Raw genomic sequence first — 18,988 nt, 5'->3', positions numbered from 1 at the left:
GAACACGCGACGAAAAAAATAAATAACGTTCACTACATAATAAATCTCGTCAACAGGCTTTGAAAAACTTCGGCTTGTATCACGTGATGCAGCAGTACTTGAAAGGACTTGAAGGCGAAGCTGTCCACAGTAGCAACGAGGTATTTGGCTTCATTAGTAGTTCAGTACACTTAGTAGAACTTATTCGTTTTGGTGCATTGATTTCCGTTACAGAACACGTGACATTCATAAGAATATGATTTCTTTGTTTACCGGTTGCACGAGAAGAAACGTGACTGATCTTGGATACAACTAAAACAAGGAATCTTATATTTTAGGCAATGACATGTAGTCTGAAATGGGAAAATATTGCAGCACCACGAAATAGCAATGTTTACAACATTCACGGCCGTGTTGTATCAGCTATACGATCACGAGCCGTAGGCTAGTATGGCCGATCTGATACGATACGGCTGCGAATGTTGTAAACAACTTGTGAAATTCACTAATAATTCAGAAACTAATCTAGTATAACTTAAATTGAGTAAGAACTGTAAAAGGCAGGGAAGGAAGGAGAAGGAATTGTATTAATTAAGTCAAGACACACTAAGCTCTGTAGAAGAGTTTAATCTGCCAGAGAAGAGATTTTTACATTTTTCCTGAAATTTTTGATTTGTGGATATATATATGATATATACAGTGGCGGATCCAGGGGAGGGGTGCAGGGGGTGCACACCCCTCCCTGGTTCGACTTTGTGTCCCTACTTCAAAGATTTAACCAATACATAATTATGGTTTTTTCCCTTTGATTCTAAAGGGTGCACCCCTCCCTGGGTTAACTATGTGCGCTGCACCCCTCCCTGAACAAATTCCTGGATCCGCCCCTGATATATTTCTGAAGGCAGTTCATTCAAAATGGATGGTGCCGTGGAAGAGAAACGACGTTTCCCAGCATTGGTTTTGGCAATAAACCAGCGATAGTTATTTCATTATCAAATTACTGTAAATAACACAAACCAAATTTTTAACTTTTTTTAAAATAATTTTTTTTAAAATTGAAGATAGCAGAACTTCAATACGAGTCTGCCTGGAGAAACTGCGTGTGGGATGTTGAATTAGAGTCCAGGTACGGAGAATTGTCACGTGCATGCTGATTCTATTTTTAGCTTTGAAGTTTCGTGATGGGCCCCAAAGTATTTTAATAGCCATTGCCAACAAAAGGGATTGAGTGCTTCTAATGCGATCGTAGGTTTCGTAATCACGAGACGTGGCGTCGAGCGCTTCAGTAATCAGCCTTTGACTCACGTGAGACTAAGCAATCACTCCTTGCGTGTTCGACGTAACACACATATATATGATGATTTGTCGGTACTTTTTGCGTGTGAGCTGCACAATTTCTGTGTTAACGCGACTCCTTCCGGTAGCGTGCGCTGCTAATGCGCCGCCTCTCACCAATGCGGCCCGTGTTCGAGTCCTACCGATCTTGATGTTGTATGTGAGTAGAGTTGTTTGTTGGTTCTCTCCTGTGAAGGGTTTTTTCTGCGGGTTCTCCGGTTTTCCTCCCTCCTCAAAAATCAACTTCTAAATTCTAATTCGATCTTTGGGCTTTCGCCTAGTTTAGAGCCTAGCTCTGTTGTGATTGTCCCACGCTGTGATACAACAGCTAAAGCTAATAGATTACTTTTTTTTTCCTGCTGTTTTACCCTGGAAATAATAAAGTTAAAAAGAAGAAACATTTTGATTTGTGTTCCGTGTGTTTGTTTTGTAGCTCTGAGTGTTGTTCTATTGCTGGCTTCCATCGATCCATTCACACGGGGCTGTGTGCTCTACAGGACGGAGAGATGTCTCTGCTTAACTCCACTTTGACAAATGCCAAGTAAGTCCGAGGATTAGGAGTCTTTGTTATGCCAATGTCCAACCAAATAGTGCAAATAGCCGTTCCGAGGTCGAGGAAAAGACTGGGTCGAGTTGGCATTGCAGTGCATTGTGGGACTGCTTTAATTAACATTTCCAAAATGGCGTCTCTTTCGTCCACAAAGCAGTCCCATTTCATTGTTATCTATGATTATGCCTTATGTATCAGAGGTCAGTCACGTGAGTCTAGAGAGTGTGCACAGTCTCTATCCGTTCCTGGTACAATCTTTATTGTTATCTGTGTTATAGATTATGCCTAGTATCAGAGGTCAGTCACGTGAGTCTAGAGTGTGCGCAGTCTATCCGTTCCTGGTACAATCTTTATTGTTATCTGTGTTATAGATTATGCCCTGTATCAGAGGTCAGTCACGTGAGTCTAGAGCTAGAGTGTGTGCACAGTCTATCCGTTCCTGTTACAATCTTTATTGTTATCTATGTTGTAGATTATGCCTTGTATCAGAGGTCAGTCACGTGAGTCTAGAGAGTGTGCGCAGTCTCTATCCGTTCCTGGTACGTTTACAGCAATTGGCAGAGCTACAGGAATTCAGCTTGAATTTTATGAGGTACGTTATTTTAAAAATAGTAACATCTCATTATTTAGACTAGGACGAATGTTTTTTTGGAAACGTTTACGTGGCCTGTTTGGTGATACCCCCAATTCTTCGTTTGCACGTTACGTCATCGCGGCCATGTTGGTGGTAATTAACAAAAGACTGATTGTTTTAAACATCTTTAAAACTTTATTCAAACACAGAATCCCTTTATTAAATTTTGAATTTAGATATACTTGAACGTTCTTTAAGCTTTAAAGGCAAAGAGTTCAAAGCTTCAAAGGCAAAGTATTAATAGCGGCTTTGGAATAGTAATCGGAGTTTCTGGTGTATTCTAGGACGTTTGATAGTGAAACAGAATTGTTGAGTGAATGCAACGAGCGGTTTCCTCTTCCAGACACCGACTTTGAATTCCTCGAACCAGTCCTCGCACTGCGCACGTCCATGCTGCAAACACTCGCAAGTACGAAAAAGGCACAAAAAATAGATGGTGTTGCACCAGTCTATAAAGGACTTGTGGGCCATCTTGAGGTCCAGGCCAGAATAGCAAGAGAAGCAAACGTTCCTCAGGTACGTATAGTATATATCTTTAAATGGCTATAGCCACCATCTTGAATTGTAAGGGAGAATAAACTTCATGATGACCCTCCCACCCAACCCAAGCGACCTGTTGCGACCACCTGCTTTCACAATAATACCGCTGTCCACATCGTGGACTACCATTTTCTTCTCTCCATATCTTATTAATAGGCCTTTTGCAACAGTAACGTGCTGATATATCACTTTGCTATCGAATCAATTCAGCCAAAGGTCTCTTTGGGAAGGCTCTGCTGGATGGCAAATAAACTTCAAAATGCTTCGTATATAAAATACTGTCCTCTTCGTTATCTGAGTCCAAGTACTGCATTGTAGGGCGCCGTATTAATTTTTTGGGGGGTTTGATATGCGGCGTTAATTCGCGGGCGGTGCTTATTGATAATTTTGGTCTTAGGTGCGGCGCCTATGGCGTTTAATCGGGGGGGGGGGGTGCGTTTAAAGGAGTAAATACGGTAATAAATTTCATTCATTTTCGTGTTATTAAAATTTTGACTTCAGGTTGCCGAGAAAGCATTATTCACGATTCGTCAATTCAATAATGACGTCATCGCAGTGCAGTCACGTGAGAGCGTAAACCTAGGAATCACGTGGTCGTGGCGTGTAGAAGAGGCTAGGTTACGTTGGGCTCGAGACGAACGAGAGACTGCTACACACTTGTTGAAAATATTGACCAAGCAGCTTGATAAAGTAAGACATGTAGAATGTTTGCCGATTTCATATAGGAGATAGGCAAAAACCATTAGGAGATTTCTGCTTCTTATTCTCGTCAAGAACATGGATCTTAATGATGAGACTGATTCAATATTGTTTGCTTTGATGGTCATCCTCAAGTTTCAAGACCATAGAATATTTTTAACATCGTCTATTGTTGCGCCATTTTCCCCTGAGAATGTTTCCAAGCCAATTCTTCGTTTGCACGTTACGTCATCGCGGCCATGTTGGTACCATTTAACAAAAGATTTCTCATTAGCATCCATTGTTAACGGTACCACAATGGCCGCCATGTTTTTGTCTTTTAACTCTCTTGGGAATGCTTGCAACCCATCAATTAAAATGACATCCTTCTTTTCTGTCTCAATTTCGTGAGGTTCAAGACAATTATGCAGAAGCAGCGACACTCTATCCCCAGGCTCTTGGACTCTATGGCAGCTGGCTGGCAGAGACTAGGTCCGAGAACCCTAACAAAATCATAGAGAACTATCTGGAGAAGGTAATAACATCTATTAAACTTTAGCTGTTGTATCACAGCGTGCAAAAATCACAACAGAGCTAGGCTCTGAGGAGAGGCATATTCAGGATTTAGCATTCAGTGGGGTGTCACTCCTCTCTAGCCTCAGCAGATTCATCCAAAGCACATGCACGTAATTAAAGTTGACTGCCAATGTGAAGAGGGATCAAAGTTTCCATCATGACCCCCCCCCACCGAATAAACTTTGAGATCAACTACTTTCTACTTTTTGCAATAGAGTGCAAACTATATATCCCTGAAATAGCACAAAACCTAAATAGTACTTAACACATCTATTTGTTTTGTTTTCAATTGTTTCATTGGTGCTATTTTATAGTAAGTAGTTAGTACATTTAGTTAGTTTCTACCAAAACAGTGATACTCACTGCCATCGAGCATTAGAAATACAGTTGTATCCAGTATAGAATAAACACTTCATTCTGACTGTACCTTGCTTGTGTTGTGCTATAGGCTGCCAGTCTTCTTGAGGACATGGAAAATAAATCCAAGGGCTCACAGTTAGAAGTAAGTAGAGTATGTCTGTGACTTTATGGTTCTTGATTCTAAGGGCTTGTAATACACCCCTTTAACTGTCTGTCTGTCCATCTTGGTCGATCGATTGGTCGGTCTCTTTTTGGCCAAACTTGTTCAATTTGTGTATGTTTGCCAGACTTATATTATAAAGCCTAACCAAAAATATCAATTTTATCGAACCCTGAGACAACCTCTGGGCTGATCTAAGTTTAGGGCTTAGCTAACTCACGGGCCGAACCCTGAATTAACGTCTTGGCTGGTCTAAGTCAGGGCACGGCTAAATCAAAGTTCAAGCCCTGAAACAACCTCTGGGCTAGTGATCAAAGGCAGGGCAGGGCTAACTCACAAGCCGAGTTAAAATTTAGCCTACCTGCCTGTCTGTCTGTCGGTAACTCTGTCTCTTTGCCTGTCTATCACATCGCTTTGAATATCATTGACAATCAAAATTTCCCAATTGTTTTACAGGCTTTTCTTTCACTCGCAAGATACGCAGACTCCCAGTACCAAAACACCGTGGATTACATGAAGTCCAACGAGTTCGAGAACAGACAAGAGAGCCTCAGGAAGTCAAAGGTTTGTCTTGTATTACTGCTATTTATCATATGACCCGTATCTGCCCGCGCGCTCGCTCTTAAAAAAGACCTTCGGGAAAATGGCGTGAGCAGGGCCGTACAAATGCGTACGGCCTTGCTCGAAACCTGCGACCGTCTTTTCTTTCTTTTCTTTTATTATTTTTCTTTTCGTGAGGGTCATGTGATAAAATGCTTATTGACTGAGTTAGGTCGGGCCGTACGGGAAAATATTGAATAAATAAATCAATGGGTTCTTGAAACAAATTAGAAAAAAAATCCCTCCCTCTTATGATAAAAAAATTCCAGGCAAACCGTGTTCCTCATCACAGCTGTGCAATATTCATTTAAAACCATCTTTTCCAGGCCGAGTGTGAATATCTTCAGAAGTTCAACACATCAGAAGGCGACAGATATTTCCGTCGACTCGAGGTGGAGAGTAAAATCGACGAAGACGAGTTGAGGTTGATGAATGAGAACAAGATGACGTTCTTGTGCAAGGCTTTGGAGAATTATGTCAAGACTTTGCAGGCTGGGGTAAGGTTGAAGACACGAATAACAGTGAAGTTAGACCTCGCTGTAGAATGGTAAAAAGGAATTTCAAACATTCTCGACTGTGACTAAGGCCCCGTCCACACTATGCCGGATAAATTTGAATCCGCAACTTTCACACCGGAACCGAAAAAAAATTTTTTCGTCCACACATGAAAGCGGAGAAAATGTTTCGCGTGCACACTAGTCCGATCAGAGGCGGCAAAAACGCTTCATTGCACATCTGAGCATGCGCATCGAAGCTGAAATTGAGCCCGCGGTGAATTTTTAGCCTTCCCGCCATGTTCCCATGACAATCATTACGTCATCGTATTCGAAAAATTCCGGATACGAAATGTTCTCCGTCAACACTAATACGGCTAGCCGACATTTTCAAATTGTTCCACTCTGGATACCTTTTTCGAAAAGTTCCGGTGAAGAATTGTTCCGAATTCACTCGGACTAGTGTGGACGGAAGGCCTAACCGGATAAATAAGGTTGCGGATTCAAATTTATCCGGCACAGTGTGGACGGGACCTAAGCATCCCATACTTTGAATATTTCCATTTCCATTTCGAGTTCGTCTTTGCTCAGTCCTAGCCTTGATTGGTCCATTGTATAGTAAGGAATGTACGTACTACGGAACAATACGAGTTGATTAAAATGCCACGGGTTTTGGTTGAATAGCTGAATATCATAACTCACAAACGAAAGTAAGACTGAGCAAAGAGAACTCGAAACTGGAGTACTAACAATGGTTTTAGTAGAGAGAGTAATACTGGCATTTGATAGTGGAGAATGATCAAACATGGGCTTGACACAAAAAACATCGAGGCTTGTGGATAGCTGAGGTTTGCCTTTTTTTCTTGTCATGTTTTTTCCCAGAAGACTTTACCCAGCCTATTATATATACAGCCCCCTTGCTGCAGGCCAATCCCGACTCCTTACTCCATGTAAATTAATTTATTTTACTTCCATAACGCGGTGGTTACCCATTTTTCTGAAGCCAGGAGGCTCACGTATGAAGCGCTCGAAGGTGCGTCCCTTAACCCCTTCAGACTATCAGTACTCCGTTATTACGGGTATATAAAGGCTATAGCTAGACAGAACAGAGATAATCCTGTTGTTTATTTCTTCTTTAACAGTCTATGACTTTCGTTTCATCAGGATAAATATGATCTACGTGTGTTCAGACTGTGTTCATTGTGGTTCGATAATGCTAACGAGGATTTTGTCAATACTATCATCAAGGTAACTATTGAACATCTTATGTGTAAAAGAAAAAGTGCTGATCACTATGTGATTGGTTGAACTGCTGATCACCATGTGATTGGTTGAATTGATCACTGGTCGCTATGTGATTGGTTAAATAACCAATACTTGAAATTCAATTTGATTGGATATCTCCCGGACTGATATGTTGCTGTTTAATTCTTTTATGTATGTGCTCCACATTGTTTTTTTCTTTCTACCAGGAAAGTCTGGCCAGGATTCAGACCAGGAAGTTCCTTCCCTTGATGTACCAACTTGCTGCTCGCTTGGGAACAAAATCCTACAAGAACGATGACTTCCAGAAAACATTAAACGAGGTAAGCAAAGACATTCATAACCTTTTTCACCCACTAGACTTATGGCTATCATAGTTCACTGCTGTGTTTCGGTATTGACACTGCGACGATTATCATGAACGAATATTACATTGATTCACTTCACTTTGGTACCCACCCACCCACCAACTACATCCATCCTGCCATTCATCCCTTAACTATCCAACCAAACTTATTTATGCATCCAACTATCCATCCCGTTCATTCATTCATCCATCCCATTCATCCATCCATCCTATCAATCCCATTCATCCATCCATCCTATCCTTCCAGTTCAACCATCCTTCCTATCCTTCCAATTCAACCATCCATCCTATCCATCCCATTTATCCATCCTTCCTATCCATCCCATTCATCCATTCATTATATCCATCCCATTCATCCATCCATCCTATCAATCCCATTCAACCATCCATCATATCCATTCCATTCATCCATCCATCTTATCCATTTGTCTATCCATTTATCTCAATCTCCATTCATTTATTTATAAACACCCATTCGTTCATTCTATTCATTCGTCCATTCCAGTCATCCATTCATCTATCTATCCTCCTCAACAATCTCATTTATCTATCCATCCATCTATCCATCCCATCCATTTATTATTCTCATTTTATTCATCTGTTCATGGAATTCATTTATTGTAGTTGATTGAGCGTGTATCAGTGGATCATCCACACCACACCATGTTCATTCTGATGGCCCTGGCTAACGCTGATCGTGACCGTGAGTACGTCACAGCGGGCAAGAAGACTGGTAAAGATTTAAGGTTATCAAGAAACGCAGCTAAGAAAACCAAGGGGTTTGTTGATGAGGTACGTCACACCATCCGATGATGACGTATATCCAGTCTTATGGCGTTAACACTACTATATTATCAGGGGCCGCGGAGAGGGTGGAGCAAGGGAGACCTTTTCCAGTCCTTCTCCTATACTAGTCTCTTATATTTTCCGATCTTATCCCCCACTTTTTCCCATACTAGTCTCTTATATTTTCCAATTTTATCCCCCACTTTTTCCCATACTAGTCTCTTATATTTTCCACTCTTATCCCCCACTTTTTCCCATACTAGTCTCTTATATTTTCCAATCTTATCCCCCACTTTTTCCCATACTAGTCTCTTATATTTTCCAATTTTATCCCCCACTTTTTCCCATACTAGTCTCTTATATTTTTCACTCTTATCCCCCACTTTTTCCCATACTAGTCTCTTATATTTTCCAATCTTAGCCCTCCCCCACCCCACCTTTTAGGGTATTCCGCAACCCCTGATTATAAAGTCAATAAGCATAAGGGAGGATTCATAATTTACGTGGCTTGATCTGTGATGATTTTGAGTAGTCCCATGCTTTTAGCCTGTTAAGTTTTAAGGGGGCTATCGAAAATTCCTTTCAATATGCTCCACTGAAAATCGTCACCATCGTATGTGAGCAGGATCTGTAAACAATCCAAATAAAAGTTCCCTTGATGTCATGTCCCATCATTTCCCATGATATTATTTAGTATTTCAATTAACAGGTCATTTGTTTTGATATTAGCCATTCCGAGGTTGAGGGAAAATGTGTCAAGTTGGCATTGCAGTGCATTGTGAAGTTGCTTTATGGGACGTATTTTTTTCAAGATGACGTCTATTCCGTCCCTAAATCAGTCCCAAAATTTACTGCAATGCTAACTCGACCTAGTTTCTGCCTTAACCTCGGAATGGCTGATTACTAGCTTCGTAATGTTCCTACGTGACGTCATTTTGACGTCATATTGATGCCGCCTCCCATGATGATATCACAATTAATTTAACTTGTCACGCTCACCGTTTATCTTTTACCAAAACCTCATTTGTGTCACTGCTCTTATTTTCATGACGTCATGTGTTGTGTTATCATTTGCGTCATAAGTCCTACAGATGTCATTAGTTTTTTCAGTGGTAATGACGTCAAGTCTTCTCTTCCACAGGCTCGCCTAGAAGCTGCCACCAGTCTGATACAAAACATATCGCTACATCGTGGGGAATTGGTCGAAATGACTAAACATGTTTGCAACGCGTACATAGAGCTGGCGTACCTCGATGTAAACCACCTGAAGAAAGAAACAGGTATGGATCAAATACACTTGGGCGTAATGTTTTTCCCATTTCAGACCATGTGTCACTCTCTTGAGGATAAGATTCTTTGTTGGAGTTGTATCCATATTCATGTGTCTTCTAATGTACAACACGCTAAACAAAAAATAATAGTCTATGGAATGACATTACTCAAGGCAAAAACCTTCCTGAAATTGTAAGCATGGTGCATTCTGGTCTAGCTTGGGTATAATTGTTTATTATGCCTTATATAGTGTTGTTTACATAAGCTAGACCAGACCTCTCCGTATTTTTCGTACTTAGCGAAGGCCTGGAACTAGACTCCTCCCCAGGCGTCTCTCTTATTTTACTTTCTAAGGCGCTTAGGATCCCTGTGTGATAAAAGAGGAAGAAGTCTCCACAGTCTCTCTCGGTAACATTAATCATTACACCGCATGTAGCCCGCCAAAGAAACTATCAAGAAACAATCCAAATCAAGGAGTCACTGGCGAAGGAGTCTAGCGCGCACACAGCTCGCGTTCAACCCTAACTAATTCAAACTGGTTAGAGCTGTGCTCCGGGGTCATACATGGACTGGATAGCGGCTGCCAGAGGCGCCTTCACTTGAATGCTTTCAGTTCGACCCCGTTGAGCTGCGCTAACTGCTGTACTTGCGTTGGTGATAAGCGATGACAAGATTTTTTTCTTTTGTTTTTTGAAACAATGAAAGTGATTCACAAATCAGTCGTGTATTCGATTGTTCTTTTTAAGGTCCTTTCAATCTACCCAATCATCTGATGATCAAGAAGCTGTCTAATATAAACCATGTAGCCGTACCAACACTTGATATCAAGGTAGGACTTTATCCTCTCCTAGTATTCCTGTTGCTCAATATATCCCAAATAACTTTCCAGCCAGAATTTTTAGAACGGTGTTTCATTCCTCACTCTGTTGAGTCTTGTCTAGAATTTCTAGATCTCGATTAAAGATACGCGTTCTCTGGTTTCCAAGCTCTTGCCTAGGCTCAAATTTGTGTTCCCTAGTTGTCAATCTCTTTCAGCTTTCCCTGGCCGCGTTGTCTGGGACTAGTCTGCTATTCCCAATCCTTATTTCTCAATTTAACATTTGTCATCTGTCACAAGTTAACAAGTTATTTAAGAGTTTATATTAATTAGCACACATGCTTCAATTATTAACCCCTTATTTTGGGTCCAAGTTTATAATCTTTAGCCTATGAATATCTTCTCACTTCTCGGGGAAATACCTCATGTAGGAACACTAAAATTGTACTATCAAGAAAACCATGAGCATTGCATTAAGGTGTTCTTCCATGAAGGACTAACCCTGTTGTGTCTACAGGTGGATCCATTGTGTAACTACGATGATATCGTGTACATCGCTCGTGTTTCGCCAACCTTCTGTCTAGCTGGTGGGATTAATCTGCCCAAGATTATCTCTTGTGTCGGCTCAGATGGTATAGAACGACGACAGCTTGTCAAGGTAAACACTAGCGTAGGGAGGGAGGGACGAGTGGAGCGTCCCCCCCCCCCCCCCCCCCAAAATGCTTTCGTCGCCAAAATTTAATTAATTAATGCGGGAATCCTATGGATTTGGCGGGAAAATGGTCATCCATTCCTCACCCCCCCCCCTCCCCTACCTATAACCGAGGTCTCGCTACGCCCCTGAAAGTAATCAGTCTTCCTTCCTTGCTCCACGCCATTTCACCTTCCCATAGCTCCAGGCTGAGTCCACTCCCTGATGATCGTTAAATGAATAGTTTATCTCATTTTCCCCCTCAGGGTAAAGATGACCTGCGACAAGATGCTGTGATGGAACAAGTCTTCGGGATGGTAAACCAGCTTCTTGCTAAAAACGCAGAGACCAGAAAACGGAAACTAAAAATCAGAACGTACAAGGTACTTCATTAGCCATCGTCATTGTATATTATAGGAGGCTCAACAATTAGAAATTCTTCCCCTGGGAAACTGAATTCTTTCTCATGTAAATCAGATAGACCAGAATTCAATTGTTCCTGCCTTAAGTCATAGGCTGCCATCACGTGATGGTGCAGTGCCTCTATAGACCAGTTTTTTTCAAGATTGCGTGCGCATCCAAATTTAAGGAACTTGACGCGCCACGATACCAGTACACGAGCTTTATGATGATATTATCATGCTATGAACTTTTTTTCGATAAGAATTCATAAAATTGATTATTCTCCTCTTTAAATTTAAAAATGACTTCTCAATTTTACTGAATTTGCGTTTTTCATTTTCGTGGCCCGTCCAGTTGGATGCGCACGCAACCTTGAGAAAACCGTCTATGGTCTCAACCAAAATCAGATGTCGTGAGTATTTCATCTTCAACCAGCTTATTACTAGGAGATAACTAAGTGTAAGTTAGTGCTCATTCTCGTACCCAAGCCCTTCTCAGCAAAAAAGCAAGAAGACTAAGAAGGGTTTGGGTACGATAAAGGAATTGCCCTACTTCACTATGACGTCACATCAAAACAATCTTCAACAATCTATTGTTTAAACGCAAAGGATCATGGTCGTCGGACGAGGTCAAATCAACGCAAACTAACCGAAAATTGTTCTAAAATCCCGTATCAATCCACGAAGAGAAGTAGAATAGCCAGCAAACGCTCAGAATATTTTTTAGTACATATTAACACATATTATATCTGAAAACCAGGCCATTTTAGATTAAACTGTTTCGCTAGGAGCAAATTTAGTTAAATTTTCTATTGGATTTGGCGATTCTATCCCCGACATAAACAAGCAGTGACGTCATAGTTGAATTAGGTCAATTAGGACGCTACCCCTTAGCTAGAGATTCCAAGTTCGAGTACAATCTCCGATAAAGCGCTTTTACGTCTATAGTGGTCCTATTATTGGTTTTTAACTATATTGTACTTTTTGTAGGTGATACCGCTGTCTCAGCGTAGCGGGATGTTAGAATGGTGTGAAGGTACAACACCATTAGGTGATTATCTGATTGGCAAGTTTGGTCGAACCATCGGTGCACATCAGAGACATTATCCTCATGATTGGCAACCCATCGAATGTAGAAGAAAAATAATGGTACGTGAGTAAACTCGTTCCAAGCCGATCTCTGTGAGCCTGACAATCACAGAGTCATGAGCGCAGCAAGTAAAGAAAAAGAGAGAGAGAGAGAATAGAAGTCATGAGAGGTCATGTGGTCCTGGTTGGGCTGCGCGCGTGAAATAATATGTAGACGAAGGACTTTGCGAAAGTCCAGTACGTCATTTATGTGGCTACAACACACTTCACAATAGAATGATTTTACTTGGCCCGTGAAATATACTTGAATGATAGACCTTCCTCAAGATACGCGGCCGAATACATACATACTAGCCAAAGCCTCGGTTATAGGATATATCTCGGAATATAAGTAGCGTGACTTTTTAACACGTCATACTTGGGGTCTTCGATTGTTCTATCTTCCAATGAGGGAAAAGCTACTGCAAGTAAAATCAATTTCCTAGGCGCTTGAGTAAAGTATATAGGTAACGTGACACTTGCCATGACGTAAGATTTTACACGTCAACCTTGGGGTCTTCGATTCTTCTAATAAGTGAAAAGCTGCTGCAAGAAAAATCAATTTCCTAGGCGCTTGACTGCATCATCTTGGAAAAGTTCTATTAAGGTTGGTTTTCACTTGCGTTGGAACCGGAATGGGAATCAGAATTTAAAGGATCAGAAGGTTTCCATTTTCCTCCGATTCCGACTCCGATCCTTATGACAAGTGGAAACTAGAATATCGGAATCGGAAGCAGAAGCAGATGACCAATCACAATACTCTTCTCCAGGCTCCCTTCGATGCTACTGCGAGGCTACTGCTTCCTATTCCGCTTATGACGACCAATTTTCACTCCGATTCCGACTCCGATGTCGATGCAAGTGAAAACCAACCTTTAGTGACTTACTTAATTGCCTTGTAACTCCTTTGACGTTCCATTCTTCTTCAGCAAGTTGATCAATACAGAAAAACTAAAGCTGAAATCTATAAGGTAACAATATTTATGGATATTCTCTTTTTTTTGTTTATTCCTTTGTTGTTGTTGTTGTCATTGTTGTTGTTGTTATTATTTTTGATGTTGTTGTCTTTGTTGTCATTGTTGTTGTTGTCGTTGTTGTTGTCATTGTTGTTGTTGTCATTGTTGTTGTCATTGTTGTTGTTGTTGTTGTTGTTGTTGTTGTTGTTTTGTTGTTGTTGTTGTCTTTGTTGTTGTTATTGTTATTGCTGTCGTTGTTGTAGTTGTTGCTGTTGTCGTTATTGTTGTTTTGTTATTGCTGTTGTTTGATTTGTTTAATAATTGTTGTTTTTTTTTATGTAGCTAATAGTGTTCATTTTCTAATTCCAGGAAATAACCGATAATTTCCATCCAGTTTTTCGTCATTTCTTCCTTGAGCGGTTTACAGACCCTGCCGTGTGGTTTGAGAAACGACTAGCATATGTCAAGAGCTGTGCCACGTGTTCCATAGGTCAGTCTGTTACGACCCGCCCACACAACTCACTGCAGACACAGCACCTCATGTTTTTGTCATCTGTTTTCAGAATATACCTCTATCCTGCACTGGAAAAATCTATCGATCTGAGAGGTTGGAAATATGTTGGAAGTTTCGACTTCCAACATATTTCCATGCTATGAAAGTTAAAAAACCATGGAAATATAATGGAAGTCAGCACTTCCATAGAATGGAAGTCATGAAAGTGCACGCGTCTTGGGCGTAGTGATTTCCCTATTTCAGGACCACGTTTCATTCTCTTTAGGTTAAGATTCTTTATTTGAGTTTTTTTCCGTATTCATGTGTCTTGTCATGCGCAACCGGTAAACAAAGAAATGATACTTCAGGTAATACACGTGTCATTCCCCTAGATCTAGAGTTACATTTGTTTGGTTGTGCGTGAGAAGAGAAAATACATGAATATGGATACAACTCATCAGAATAGACCTCTTTGTCTTGGACCGTAGTGTTTTCCCATTTCAAACCACGTGTCAGTTCCTAAGAGTTCTTTCGCACCTTCTATGAATTACTAGCATGCTAAACATGCTTTGTTTATCAACAATAATGGACACTTTTATTTGTTTATTTTACAGTTGGTTACATTATGGGATTGGGTGATCGTCACGTGCAGAATATTTTAGTTGATTGTAACACTGCGGAGCTCATCCACATCGATCTTGGTGAGAATCGTTTGACTGTATTAAATAGCATTGGAAAGCGGTTCCTCCCTACCCTAGCCTTTCTCCGAGGTAGTAAACATAGTGCATTGTGGTCTAGCTTGGGTACAAACATCCTTGTACGTCATGCCTTATATTGTGTTGATTGTACTAAAGCTAAACTTCAATGCACTCTGTTTATTGAACTCAGAAACGACCTGTGCCTCGATAATGTTAGCCTGCTTTGCAGACTCGATTTTTTTACGCGACTCCGCTGAACCGAGCTGCTAATTAGTTGCCATTATACACGAAATGACGTAATACAATGAAAGCTCCAGTTTGTAATTGTAATTTCATCGTGTTAAAATAAATGCTATTATTATTATTATTATTATTATTATTATTATTATTATTATTATTAGAAGCTCTTTTGGAATACCTTTCGAATTGTTATGCAGGAATATATTTGAGGAATTCGCACGAAAAGAAAATATAATATAAACAATGCTTTTGTCGTAAGAAATGTATCTTGTTAGCTTAGATAAACAGGAATAATTCCCCAAAAAATTGTCGTTGGCGAAAACGAATGTTTCGTGTATAATATTTCATCAGAAAAGTCTAATAGCGTATAGCTATGGTGATGCCCTGACTTGAAAATAGGTAAAAGGAATATAGTCACATGAATCCCTAATGAATATTTGCTTCTTGTAATAATGTTCCAATTAGGTGTGGCTTTCGAACAAGGTAAAATACTACGCACCCCCGAGACCGTTCCATTCCGTCTAACACGTGACCTAGTAGATGGTATGGGCGTGACAGGGGTGGAGGGGGTGTACAGACGATGCTGTGAGAAAACCATGGAGGTGATGCGGGGATCACAAGAAGCACTCGTCACTATCCTAGAGGTAGGATACCATGCGTATTATTCAAATTCAACTAGTGCATGGTCTATCATCAATGTTGCGTTCTGATTGGATAAGCTACTACGAGGGTATAAGTTATATTACTACTAGTAGCGAAAAGTGCCGGCTTTCAAGACCTTTTTGCATCTATATATTTGAAGGACCAGTTGGATTTGACTAAAACAATTAGTCCTCTCGCCCTCATGGCCTTTGAGTGAATAGCTCATTCGGGCTCGAACACTAATATACCCTTTTCGAGTTCCAAATAGGCCCTTTGCAGTTAACAGTCACGTGTCTGTGCTGGTGAGCAATTTTTTAAATTTTCTTTTAAATTGGTGATTCTTTTAAGCTATACTTGTAAAGAACTGAATGAAACGATGTGCAACCACACAGTGTCACAAAATGCAGTTTTATTACGATCTCTAGAAACAGGTTGTAGAAAGGGTGTTTGCTCACCAGTATATTTCACCCATGGGAATCAAGATGTTCATTCATTTGCTCTCAGTGAATTAATCAGCACGAGATTACTGAGCTGCAAAGGGCCTATTACCGCTGTGTTTCTTGATTACAGACTCATTTACTCAGGCTTAGCCTCGAGTCAGTGTCTAAATATTCACAAATACCAATGGTAAAGTAAAGAATGCACAACTTCAACAATACGAACACTTTGAAACTTGACGGACCTTGACTGGGACACGTGAATAATTTTCACAAAATCGAGGCTAACCCTGTGTAAATGAGTCTGTAATCTAGAAACACAGCGGTAATTTGGAATTCGAAAAGGGTCTATTGCTACATAATGATTATGGCGCTAGTGTGTAGTCCTAATTTTTCTTGTCAATTTGTTTTAGGTTCTTCTTTACGACCCTCTTTACTCATGGTCCCTGAGCCCGGAGAAGAAAATGGCCCTTCAAGCAATGAACGAGCAAGACACCTCGGACGTTATGACCACAGGGATCCCAACAGGGAGTTTACTTGAGACGAGTAATGACGGTTGCACTTCAGACACAGGAAACAAGATGGCTGAAAGAGCTTTGTTAAGGCTGAGGCAGAAACTGAATGGCATAGAGGAAAATGTACAGCTGAGTGTCTGTGGTCAGGTCAGCCATTTGATTCGAGAAGCCATGGATCCTAACAATCTTTGCAGATTATTTCCAGGATGGCAGCCTTGGCTGTGATTAAAACACTTTAGAAACCCTTGAGGAAAAAAATACTCAGATAAGAAACTTACCCCTTACCCTACGGGGTATATTGGCAGACGTATAAAGAGTTCAAGGATCTTAAAGCCTTTCAACAGGATGATATGTTGACGCACCTTGAAATATATTAAGAGGACATGAGGACATGATTCTTAACCAACGGGGCGTACGGTATGACATAAACCTTTCTTGAGCTAGTGAACATGGTGCGTTGTGGTCTAGCTTGGTTAAGAGTATCTTTAGATCGCCATGTCTTATATGTTCGTACCCAAGCTAGACCAGAATGCACATTGTTTTTCAAACTCAGAGAAAGTCTATTCTTCACCAATCCCTACAAACACAGTCATAGTGGTGCACGTTTCTCATGCGGCAACCATGTTTATTTCTAATGGATTATTATTATTGAGAATATTTAATACGTTTTATATGCCCGCCTGAACTCATCCTGAGCTACTTGAATACAGGTTTTTATCATTGTATTCAAGTGCTTCATACCCTGGGATCGAGAGGTTATATATTTTTGCTCTGGCGTTTGCTGTTTTGAAGGGAAGTCGCGAGGAGAAATAGCCTACGTTCCTTTCGCGCCTTCAGCACATGGCTCGTTACAAACACAGGAAGCAAAATAGAACCTCTGGAGGTTAAGTGCTTCAATATGTATTATATAGAAATATTTTAATATAAACAACGTGGCTGCCGCTCGAGGAAGGTCTATAGCATATCAAAGTTTTATACATTAGTCATATTCTTTTTGAAGAGAGTGTTGGGTTGGTGTGGGATTTTGACAAAGCTGGAAGGAATAAAGCTAATGTTACACGGGACGATTCGCAACGACGATTTTTCGCAATACGCCGTTGCGCGAATAATTGATGCCGTGTAACATGCCACGTGCAACGATTTTCGGATTCGGAAATTGCGAATTTTTTGCAAGTTGATTCGTGTAACTAGCTTCATCAACGATTTTTCGCGCAACGCATGATCAAAATGCAGTTCAATTTTCTCATAGAAGCGAAGCGATGTCAACAAACAAGATGGCGGCTTTGAAATCGCTAAAAATCGTCCCGCGTAACAGTTGATTTTCGAACGTCCTCGTATACCGTCTCGTGTAACAGCTTATTGTGCTTATTAGTTCAGGGTATTCTTCGTTTGCACGTTACGTCATCGCGGCCATGTTGGTACCATTTAACAAAAGATTTCTCATTAGCATCCATGGTTAACGGTACCACAATGGCCGCCATGTTTTTGTATTTTAACTCTCTTGAGAATGCTTGCAACCCATCAATTAACGGTAGCGTCAATATAGCGATTGATATTCTTATTGTTAGACTACTAGTGGAAACGTTTACTTTGAGGCACAATAGTCCCCTTCACAGTTGCCTGCGCCATCTTGAAAGGTAGCCGTGCCTCTGCATCGAAGTGAGACGAACGGTGAGCTTGCAATGATAAAGACATGTAAATAATTGTTCAAGGTGTTAAAAAAGGTCTCTATCATTGCAAGCTCACCTTTCGTCTCGCTTGGATGCAAAGGCACGACTACCTTTCAAGATGGCACAGGGAACTGTGAAGGGGACTATTCTACATTAAGGCTGCACCTTTATTGACCTTTTCAAAAACGGGTGTGGGTCGAGCATTGCCTCGCAAGTGTTGCTGGGATTGTTAATGGGGACGTTTGTGTTTGTTTACAAAGATTTATAGCAGGATGATAAGCATTTTTCAATTAAAAAATAAAGATTTTACATTGAATAAAGAAAATATTTCGCAGTAAAGTAACTGAAACCTTTAGAGGAATGTCTGTACTTATTCTGTCTTACGTAAAATAAAGCGAAATCAAAGAGACAAACATTTTTTATGGCGTAATATTTTTGTCTTTCACGTGACGTCATCAAGAAACTAAAATCCAAAGTATTCACTTCACGAAACTGTTCGTCGAATGTGTTGTTCATAGACCAAATTCAAAACTCGCACCGATGTGAGGCTTAAGTTGTGAACAAAGGGATCTGGCGTGACTCAAAGTAATCTGGCGTGATTCAAAAGTCACGAATCACGCCAGATTCCTTTGTTCACAACTTAAGCCTCACATCGGTGCGAGTTTTGAATTTGGTCTATACCATCATAAGAAAAGCTTTACCAAAA

At 40.6% G+C, this 18,988-nt stretch overlaps 1 protein-coding gene across 1 annotated transcript; it reads left to right on the top strand.

The window, feature by feature from the left end:
• The first annotated feature begins 58 nt into the window (after positions 1-58).
• Positions 59-18,697, top strand: LOC116306797 (serine-protein kinase ATM). The gene is made up of 23 exons (XM_089037679.1): positions 59-140; positions 1,041-1,105; positions 1,748-1,855; positions 2,337-2,456; positions 2,783-3,014; positions 3,540-3,728; positions 4,129-4,251; positions 4,741-4,794; positions 5,269-5,376; positions 5,739-5,909; positions 7,071-7,154; positions 7,379-7,492; positions 8,161-8,328; positions 9,464-9,602; positions 10,341-10,423; positions 10,929-11,069; positions 11,369-11,485; positions 12,494-12,652; positions 13,561-13,602; positions 13,957-14,077; positions 14,695-14,781; positions 15,484-15,662; positions 16,511-18,697. The coding sequence occupies exons 1-23, from the start codon at positions 87-89 to the stop codon at positions 16,835-16,837; spliced, it is 2,985 nt and encodes a 994-aa protein (XP_088893805.1). The 5' UTR covers positions 59-86; the 3' UTR covers positions 16,838-18,697.
• Positions 18,698-18,988: the final 291 nt, after the last annotated feature.

This window comes from Actinia tenebrosa, unplaced genomic scaffold (genome assembly GCF_029948245.1).
Source record: "Actinia tenebrosa isolate PJP-AT-01 unplaced genomic scaffold, QUT_ActTen_1.0 PGA_scaffold5__44_contigs__length_20552954, whole genome shotgun sequence".
In the NCBI taxonomy this organism is placed as follows: Eukaryota; Metazoa; Cnidaria; class Anthozoa; order Actiniaria; family Actiniidae; genus Actinia; species Actinia tenebrosa.
The sequence above is the reverse complement of the archived record's forward strand: the minus strand, read 5'-3'. Positions and strand labels throughout refer to the sequence as shown.